This window comes from Anguilla rostrata, chromosome 18, assembly GCF_018555375.3.
Source record: "Anguilla rostrata isolate EN2019 chromosome 18, ASM1855537v3, whole genome shotgun sequence".
Lineage (NCBI taxonomy): Eukaryota > Metazoa > Chordata > Actinopteri > Anguilliformes > Anguillidae > Anguilla > Anguilla rostrata.
Genome location: NC_057950.1, coordinates 17,537,027 through 17,547,094, shown reverse-complemented (window position 1 = coordinate 17,547,094; position 10,068 = coordinate 17,537,027). Strand labels below are relative to the sequence as shown.

Sequence of the window (10,068 nt, the reverse complement as noted above, 5' to 3'; positions counted from 1 at the left end):
AATGTCAATATAGGAAGGCTTGAAATCTTGGGTTTGGGTTGAGCGTACCAGATTGCACATGACAAGGTTCACTTTCAGACTCAGAGAAAGTAAGCATTTGAGAAGCAACGGCAACAAAAACAACCACTAAAACAGATCTGAGCCTGTGAAGATGATCCACAGTAGGCAGAAACCATTCAGACAGCAGTCAGGTCAAAGAAAGGAAATGGCTCAGACTAGGTTGGGAGTATTGCTTGTATGTTTTATTGTATGTACAGTAAATAAAAAAAGCCTACTGATTTCATCAGTGCAAACCACGGCAGGCTGCAATGTTGCTAACACAAGCAAATCACCTGAAGTCTGCAAAGCCCTCTGCACAACCAGCAGGGGGAGCTAGTGAGGGACCTAGTGTGTGAGACCACCAGCGCGGGAGACCCAATGGTGTTACACTGCTGGGCAGAAACGGTTAGGAGGAGGAGGGGAAGCAGGACGGTGGAGGCCCATGCAGTTTAGCACTCTTCAAATACCCACTTCAAATTCACCCCCCTCCACTTCCTGTTCAGACCTCTCCAGCTGTAGCCCTTTCTCCTCCAGAGCAAGCTTTCCCAGCCTCTGAATGCGTGCCCTCCCAGACAGAGCCTTTCATTAGGCACTGAGGCTTCACAGAGCCGCTAGCCTTCTGATCAGGGCTCCACACCGCCACTACTCTCCGCTCCCAGGACCTTGGGAGAGGGCTACAATGGTGGACCAGTGCCCTGATGCAAACATTCAAGTCAAAGCATCTCTAACGACTTAAATTCAGTTCATTTGCGTTCTGTTAAACTACCTGGAACTCCACATTCAAAGTTGGCTCAATTGACAAATATTAATTAGCGGTTCAATTGAGCGCTTCCAAGGCCAGATAGAGCAGAGTGTGGGAGGCGGTTGACGAACATAAACGAACAGCGAAGACATCTTTACCTACAAACTAAACCAGCTCAGAAACACCTCAGACAGAATCTTCCAATAGGCCAGCCAAACTGAATGACTGCAAAGCATATAAATGCGCACACAAACTGCAGGTCCTCATAACCAGGTCTGGGAACCGCTCCTCTGGAGTCGTGAAAGGTCAATACTTCTCACAGTCAAATCTTTGGGCACCACTCCTATTCTGACCTCTGACCTCTGCCCCCTCCCCCCTCCCCTCCCCAGCCCTGCCCAGAACACACCAGTACCAGAGTTCACAGTATTCTGACAACAAGTCATTTAAAGCTTTAATCAGGATGGGATGCATAGGACAGAACATTTTGATTTCTCCAGTGGAATTCGGTGGAAAAAAATGCACAGTACAGTTCAGGTAAGTTTACGGATACAGTGTAGACAATTGCCCTCGAAAAGTGTGTTTTTTTTCCTTCCAGCTTCCAAACAAGTTTGCTTTCAAACTTACAAAAAACAAAAAAACAAAAACGAAATAAAATAAAAAAATCAACTGCATTCCATCTAACGTTGTCGTCTGCGCGTCAGTACTGTAACTCCAGTTAGTGTTCGTGACACAGAAACTCATAGTTGGTTTGCAGCAGGCCACTACGGTAGAGATAAAGTGCTTTCTTTTCATGAAACATTAAATAAGTAAAGTGAAGCGGGATGGGGCTGGGTCCACCTCTCACCGGCCGAGGACGTGTTCCTAACAGGCTGGGGGAAAGTCAGAGGGCGGGGGAGGGTAGTAATACTTCTGCGTTCCTCAGGGGGGGGGAGGAAACCAGCACAGAGACACAGCTGTCTGACAGAGCAGCAAGTCTGATAGAGAAATACTGCATATTATAAGACCTACAGCGTGATCTGAGAAAACGACAGCCGCTTCACATCGTGTTCATATCCGAAGAGTGAAAACCGTATCATAAGACTTCTCATTAGTAATATATAGATATCTATATATAATATATGCATTTATATGCTTTAAAAGGAGGATGGCACAAGGATCGAACCTGACTTCCTGGGTACGACGGCTCAGTTCGCTCATTGGTGGAGGCAAACAGTCACATGGCCACGAGGGACAGTCGCTCATTGGTGGAGGCCGGCAGTCACAAATGCAAGGGGCAGAGGATCGACCGGGAAAACAGCAGCAGTGAGAAGGTCTTAGATTGTAAAAAGATCCACTAAAGTGTTGTAGGTAATAAATACATTCGGCCGTTGTAGTGTCGCTATTCACTCTATTAAAATATAGGAAATGGAGAGGAAAAAAAAAAACAGGAATTGTTCAGAGTCGTTCCAGGAGGGATCGCTTTTGGGGAGCCCTCCCTAAGCGGGTCGCCGCTCCACCTGTGGGCCCCCACCCCCCGGTTCTCCCTGCATCAGTGGTGGGGTGGGAGGGGGCTGAGGCGCCAAATCCTCTTCCTCGGTGTCACCATGGCAACGACAGGTGCTCTCTCTCTCTCTCTCTCTCCCCGGGGAGGTACGTGTGTTCGGGGATCGCTGTGGAAGATGACTGTGTACTCACAACTTCTGTCTCTTCGGGGGGGAGGAGGAGGAGGGAGGGAGGGAGGGAGAAAAGGAAGGAAGGAAGGAAAAATAAAAACAGGATTAATGAGGAAACGTGGGAGTCGTCGTCTTCTTCCTCCGACAGGCCCAGACGGAGAACAGGCGTGCTGCAACAACGCTGGCACAAACAACAGTACAAAGCACCCGTCCCCTCCGAACGCGTAGGGAAAAAGCCCTCGTGCCATGCGGCAGCCAGCAGTGAGCTGCCATTTGCATCAGACCGCAAGGCTGCACGTGCGCGCGGGGGGGGCTGCGACTGCATAACCGCCGTCACACACGCCTGACGCAACGGCAGGACCGGGGCTCCAGTCTTAAACTGCATGTGGGAGGGCCGGTTCAGGCACCCGCTCAGGCACCCGCTCAGCCCAGGCCTGAGGGCCTGCCCGGGGCTGCACATCCGCTTCAGGAGCGTGAGAGCGCAGCTCGCAGAGGGAGGACTCTTTCCCAGCACGCGGGGCTAACGCTAACACCGCAAAACGGCACGGCGGCGGGCTTCAGGGGGAACTCGCGTGGTCAGTCGCCATTTTGCCCGGGAAGGCAACCGCATAGCTCCTGCTCTCAGAGGGGACAGAAATAGCGCTGACCGCCCTATGACCTCATAACAGAGCGTATATATAGCAGCGCGCGCCCGTTTCCACATATTTACCAACGCTCCACATTCGCGCGTTTAAGAGCTTGCCATTTTTTGGGAGCATGTACAACATGTCCTACAATTAGATGTTCAAATTCACCACGGAACCGCAGCGTAATTCCCAAAAATGCATCGTGGGACAGCACCGTGGGCGGGACCACGCGTACGCCTCAGAGCCCATCTCCCCGGCGTTCACGCGTCAGTGCTGAAACAACGCAGGCCGCGTCCCGCAGGGCCGGACTCACTGACGTGACCTTTCCCGGGGCGTTCTCCGCACGCACGCTCATCACAGGACACGCCCGCTCTCCGTGGAGCAGGAGCATCTGACGGCTGACCTTCAGGCTAACGATGGCCTGGCGCGCATGCGCACAAGCTCTGAGCTTAATAAACACAGCTCCTCTGGGGTGCGTGTGCAGACGCTTATCTGTGAGTCAGCTACCTGTTATGCTACAAGATTTTCATTTCTCCCTCCCTCCGGGTTAAACCGGAAACCTGAAACAACGAATAGCAACGGATGGATACACTAACAGCACACAAACCTTATGAAAACACAGGTGCTTCAACAGTGAAACACTCCACAGAGAAGCGCAGGTGAGAAAAGGATAAAGCAAATGCTAACCCGTGAATCCGCAGGACGCGGTAGCAAATGGAGCCAAGCTAAACAGCCTGAATGCAAAGGCATGGCCCGGGGGGGGGGGGGGGAGACCGATGCAAACCAGGGTGGGGCACACTTAATCTGCGGCACATTTGCATTGGCTCACGGTCTCGCAGCGTCAGACAGGGCACACGTTAGCAGCAATGCTAAATCCAATTAGCCGCTCAATCACCCTGAACGGCGCGTTAGGGCCGCAGGCGTTAAGGGCAGCCGTTAACGCTGAGGTGAGGCGTCACTCTCCTCTCAGAGGGGGGTAAACGCTCACTGCCTCTCAGTCAGATAAGGTTAAGGCCAACTTATTCACCTTTGTCTCAAAGTCAGATAAGGTTAAGGCCAACTTATTCACCTTTGTCTCAAAGTCAGATATGACAAAGACTCATTCGCTCACCTACCTCTCACAGTTAAGTATGTAAAAGACTCAGCCGTGAGTCACAGTGAGGGGAGATAAAAAGGAGGCGGGAGAGGAGCCGGGTAAAGACTCACCTACGTCTCGCAGTGAGAGAGGAGCGTGGTGATCTCGGGGCTCATGTGCCCCACCGCCTTGGCGGCCTCCACGATGGCCCGGCGGTACATCCCTTTCTTCTTGCGGTTGAAGCGCGAGCGGAAAAAGTCCCGGAAGGGCGAGAGTTTGGAGACGGAGAGCTGGGAGGTGGTGGGCGAGCCGAACCAGGACACGGTGGCCTCGGGCCAGGCCTCGGCCCCCCGCGGCTCGCCCTTCCGGCAGGCCAGGCTGAGGACCCGCGCCGGCCACCACGGGAAGCCGTGGATCTTCCCCCACACCACGTCGCCCACGGCGACCGCGTGGCCCTCCTCCGTCACGCACTTGGTCATGCTGCGCGTGTGCAGGCGCACGGTCAGGGGCGGCACCGTCTTGCCCGCGTCCCGCGAGGAAGAGGAGGAGGAGGACACGGACAGGTCGTCGCCGGGCGCCAGGTCGCAGAGCTCGGGCGAGGTGCCGTCCGAGCTGAAGGACTTGGACTCGTCCAGGCTGTCGCTGCTGCACACCGACAGGCTGGACGAGTCCGCCTTGCGCTTGCGGAAGTTGATGAGGAGGGTGAGGTCGCCGTGGCGATCGCCCTCCTCCCCGGAGCTCCCGGACGACTGCTCCAGGGAGCTCTTCTCCGCCGAGTCCTCCGAGTGGCCCGGCAGCTGCGGGCCCGGCCCCCGGGGGCTCCGCCTCCTGGCCCCGCCCACCAGCTCCGCCTCGTACACCGACAGGCTGTCCTCCCCGGCCCCCCGCGGCTTCAGTCGGATTTTCGGGGACGGGATGTCCTGGGCGGGCTGCGGGGGCCTCGGCAGCTTGAGTTTGGGGATGGAGACGGCGGGGCAGAGCGCGGGAGCGTCCGGGGCGGGCGTCGGCTCCTCCTGCGGGGCCTCCCCCAGCGCGTCCTGGGCCTGCTGTTTGGGGCAGAAGGGTTTGACAGAGCCGTGCACCCGGGAGGGGATCTTCATCACCTCCCCCTTGCCCTGCGGTGTGCTGTAGGAGATCTTGATGACAGGGCTGTGGGGGACCACCTCCCCCGGGAACTTGTCCCTTTTGCACCTCTTGGCGTCGTACACCCCGGGCTCGTCCCGCCTCTTGCCCTCCTTGCCGTCGCCGTCCTCCTTCTTGGCGGCCTTGGCCCCGCCTGACCCGTCCTTGCTGTCCTCGTCGCTGTTCAGGGTGTTCTTGCACTTCTCGCACAGTACCTGCCGGGGGCGGAGCCTGATGGTGCTCATGGTCATGCGGCCGGGCTCCCGGCTCCGCCTCTTCTTGCGTTTGATTGGCCGGGGAGGGGGCTGCGGCACCCACTGGCCGTAGCTGTGCCGTACCCACAGGGGCTGGGGGAAGGGGGCTCCTTCAAAATACGGGGGGTAAGGAGCTTGCCCAGCAGGCACTGGGGTGGGTACAGGTGCGGGTATGGGTGCGGGTGCAGGTGCGGGTGTGGGGGTGGGGGCAGGGGCAGGGGCAGGGGCAGGGGCAAAAGCCGGAGTCTTCTCTGGAAGGGCATTTTCGTCCCTCGGTCTGGGCTCTGTCTGACTGGAAGGCTCGGCGCAGGGCTGGAGGGGTGGAACGTCAGTGCAGGGCCTCAGTGCTGGGGACTCCTCTTGCTTTGTCACCACATCTGGCAGGCAAAACAGCCCTGTCCTGCAGCAAGAACAGAGGGGATTAGGGCCCAGACATGTGGACAACCCAGACAGAGTCAGGGACAGAGAATAGCCTACATCATTCACTGAGACTTACTTTTCAATACCCAAGTCTAAATAAGATTTTGATTGGCGGGGGAGAAAGCGGACGATTCTAATTCTTAAAGAAAGTGGCGAAACAAAATGAACTTGAGATTAGGCAGAAGCTTGGTTCCCTTAATTACCAAATTAACTCGGCCGGTTTTCCCTTTGTGTTATGGGCAACACTTCTCAGCCCTCACACTAACCAACACCACGGTTAAGGTAAAACACACAGTACAGCAGCTTCGCTGGTCACGCAGACTTTAACGCAAACTCCAGCCCCGGTCGGTTCCTAGAAACCCGCGCGAGCGGGAGTCCCTCTCGCAGGCGCGCTCAGTCTTGCCGGAGCTGCACTTGTTGAGCAGGTTTTGCGCCCGTGTGCAGACCCACGGTAAACACCGCCGGCTCCCATTGTCTCTGCCTTTGTTTGAATTCCGATCTTCACACGGCCTACAGCCCACAGCTGGCCCTGAGCACACAGGAAAGAGCTGCTTGATACCGAGTTCAGCTGCTGCCCCGGGTTCTGTGTAATACGGGGGGGGGAGGGGGGGCTGAGTTGGGTGGACGCCAAGGGTGACCTAACTCAATGTTCACACTATCAAACTATTTTTGCAACAGCCTTGTAACCCTTGAATAAAGAGAGAAGTGAAACATGCGTACAGTGTGCGCTGAAAAGGAAGGGGCCTCTTTGTGTTTCCTGCCCCAAAACTGCCAATTTTGGAGCTGCTGAGTCAAAAATGCTAATTATGTGATTCAGCTTGACATTTCAAAAACAAATATGCTACAGAAATAATTATTTAATAAAATGAAATATATATATATAAACATATACAGGCTCTGAATATGGCCAGACATCCTGGCTTCTCAACATGACACATCACCTGAATATTGCGCATTTTAATAGGGAGAGGGTGGGGGTGGGGGCTGGGGTTCCTTTTGTCCTAGCACTGCCGGAACAGCACTGTGTTTGCGGTGGCCTATTAAAAACACACGCGCACACACACACACTACACTTTCTTTATAAGCTACAGGCTCGGCACACTTCGAGCTGCAGTGAAACTGATATTAGGAAACTTTCAAAGGTGACTGTGGCCACTTCTGAAACACGAGTCTGTTGTGTCAACCTTCACAAAGAGCTAAAGGGTGCGGAGTCCCGCTCCATCTTTCTGAACAAAAACAATCCCAGAATTCACTAGTAGTGCCAGAGTACCCAGATGCCATACATAGCTGTATATTTAAATACATATTATTCAAAGCCACAGTGGATTTTTATGAGGAGATTAATTTAAATGACAAGGGAAAGCTCAAGATTCTGAAAATACCTCTATTCGCTTTCTTGATTCACTCTTTTTTATAAGAAACCTGAAGCATTTTCTTTTTTTCTAGTTACTTCTTTTTTGTTTTTTAACGTGCTTGTAAAATATCCCAAGGCCTCGCTACAGCAACAAAAATCTACCCAGGTGTCCAGTGCAAGTTCTACAAATGAGAATTTCTGCTGGACAAATAAACGTTGCATTAATAGCATCACTGCTACCCATCGGCCTGTGCTGGCCTAAGTTTTAAAGAAAAAGATCATAAACACACAGATAATGCAACAGAAACCGAACAGAAGCGCAAAAACTTCCAAAAAGGACAAAAGAAAACAGCAGGGCTTGAATGCAGACACTCAATGCAGGAGAAGTTAACAAAGAACATTTTGTCTGTGAAAGGTAGAACAGCCATTAGCCAGCTGAAACATTCTATGACAGGAACCACTGGCCTTTATGTGCTGCTTGGAATGTTTGTGCACATTCACAAAAAAATGGTTGGTATGATTATGTAGCTGCAGGGTTCTATAAATACACCAAGGTTTTAAGAGATAGGGTTCTATCAATTCAACAAGGGGAGCCCATGTGACTACAAGGCCCCAGTCGGACTGCACTGTGTGATGCCTCATCCCCCCCTTTTTAATAAGAGAGAGAAAAAGACAACCCTACCTATCCACCTTTCATTTGATTTCCAAACTACACAGCACAGTACAGAATATGTATTCAATCAGTCATCAGAGACCCCACACATCAGCCAGTGAACAGAGAGGAGTAACTCTGTAACATTACTGACATTTCACAATTAATGAGCAGTGATATGCTCCATAGCAGCATTTAAATGGTGCTTTCCCGGGACTGGTCTAGATGCATTTTACCAGTCATGATAAATGTTTGTTTTTTTTTCTGAGAGAAGTAGGGTGTTCTGCAAACTGGCACATGGACACAAGCATAGACAGACACTGCAAATGCTCAGTAATCATGTAAAACTCCCTTAATTTTATTTAGTTTTAGTTATGAGAGTAACCATAACACGTGCATGCTTCCTTTGGCACAATCTATTGACAAAACAAAAGAATTCAAATATCTTGCTACAACAATGAAAAAATTGTTCCACCCATACCTAGCTAGCAGACCAGCTGTGGGCAAATTTGTAAATTGTTTTCTACAATAAAACACTGTTGTAAATTGTTTTCCTTTTATATTAATTTAGACTGTGCCAAAAATGGCACCATCTTAATGTGTCCAGCTAGCAATCTACCTAGCAGCAATGGATAATTAGCAAGCTAGCTTCCCAGCTATTTAGCTAGCCAGCTTGCTAAATAGCCAAGATAGATAGCTTGTCAAATGTATGCCGTCGTTTAAACAGTTGCATATAATATATTCTAAATTACCCGTATACGAGTGTTAAAATGCAAATTATCGAGAATGAGGCGATTCTGACTGCAATACATATTAAATAGTTTTTATCTGAAAAGCGCACTGTGTAATTAAGGCCTAGTCATGAGTTCTCTCCGCGCTCCTTTGTATGCGTGCAGGCCTGTGCATTTTATTAAAATAAATACCTCCTAAAACTCGCCTTAAATAGAAACTCACTTTTTGTTGGAATCGAGCAATATTCCCGTGTAGCTCCTTTCTCGGTAGCTGAGGGTCACCACTAGCGTGTCGTTAACTATTTGATCGATGATCACCGGGATCCTGGAGCCGGCCCGCAGCTCCTCCGCCGCAGCCTCCATATTTTCCTGGATGAGGTGTCCCGGTTGGCGCTGCTCGATCCCGGCCGCGAGAGCCATGATCGCCTCGGCCTCAGATCCTTCTCCCTTCTCCTTTGGAGCACGGGAGGCTACACCAGGGCACAGAATGACGCCATCACCTCCACCGAGGCAATTACAACAGCCCTGCCAGTAGTGACATCACAAAGAAAGAGGAGAGCAATCCTTCAGCACTGCTTTTCCAAATCAACTCAAAAGCTTGATGGTCTTCAGTTATTTGAAGGAAATTGCATTCATTACATCCATTTCGATCGTTTTTGTTGGCAGATACCGTTTCCCGTGTGATTGACAGATTGATAGTTTACCTTATTCTAAATGATTAATTACCATACATGACCTTTATTTCAGGTGAACGATTTGGAACTGGTAACGTAGGTCAGGCTTCGAATATAGCAGTCCAGTTAAGATACAGTTGGCTGGATAATTTCCCAGAAACTTCAACTCAATAAAATTTCCAAAAGGTTGTAAAGTGACGTTCATTCATCATGCAGTTTTAATGTTTACCCCTGATTATCTGCCAGTCCATGTCTATCAATGTCAATCCAATTGTTTAGTAACTACACTAATAAGTCATACTTATATACCATAAAACAATTCACATTTATAAACGTCAATGGATAGAGTAAAATTTTGAGATTCATACTAACACAACCCAAAGTTATGTGAAGGTTTGTTGCAATAAATCTAAAATCCACCTCAAATACTTCTTAGTTGTTTGTATTCGTAATATTAATCTCTGTATAACAATTTTAAATATTTACCAGTTTACTGTATGAGAATTTCAAACTTTTCTGAGTCAATGCATTGCCACCTATTAATATTTGTTTTTCGAGATTTGATAAATTTAGCTTAAACAGAGACTTTAAAGTCCCGAGATTATCTTAATTTGCAATATATCCCTCTTCAGTATTTAAATAGTTCATTTTACAACTTCAGGTTTGACTTAATCGGCTAAAACCCCTTCGGCCTTACCTGTTTGGCAGAATCATCACATAAAAGCAC

At 50.3% G+C, this 10,068-nt stretch overlaps 1 protein-coding gene across 2 annotated transcripts; it reads right to left on the bottom strand.

The window, feature by feature from the left end:
- Positions 1 to 220: 220 nt before the first annotated feature.
- pwwp2b (PWWP domain containing 2B) lies at positions 221 to 10,057 on the bottom strand. Of its 2 annotated transcripts, none has more exons than XM_064318296.1 (3): positions 8,891 to 10,057; positions 4,266 to 5,910; positions 221 to 2,460 (listed from the first exon to the last, which is right to left on the bottom strand). In XM_064318296.1, exons 1-2 carry the CDS (start codon positions 9,085 to 9,087, stop codon positions 4,266 to 4,268), a joined length of 1,842 nt encoding a protein of 613 aa, XP_064174366.1. In that variant the 5' UTR covers positions 9,088 to 10,057; the 3' UTR covers positions 221 to 2,460. The 2 variants fall into 2 exon arrangements, with proteins under 2 accessions (XP_064174366.1, XP_064174364.1); XM_064318294.1 differs by having other exon boundaries at positions 1,208 to 2,466.
- Positions 10,058 to 10,068: the final 11 nt, after the last annotated feature.

Excerpts from the sequence above, each read along its gene's own strand:
- pwwp2b (XM_064318296.1), bottom strand. The coding sequence starts at position 9,087 with ATGGCTCTCGCGGCCGGGATCGAGCAGCGCCAACCGGGACACCTCATC. Across the intron at positions 5,911-8,890 it reads TTGCTCGATTCCAACAAAAA|GACAGGGCTGTTTTGCCTGC; the intron begins GTGAGTTTCTAT and ends TTCTTGCTGCAG.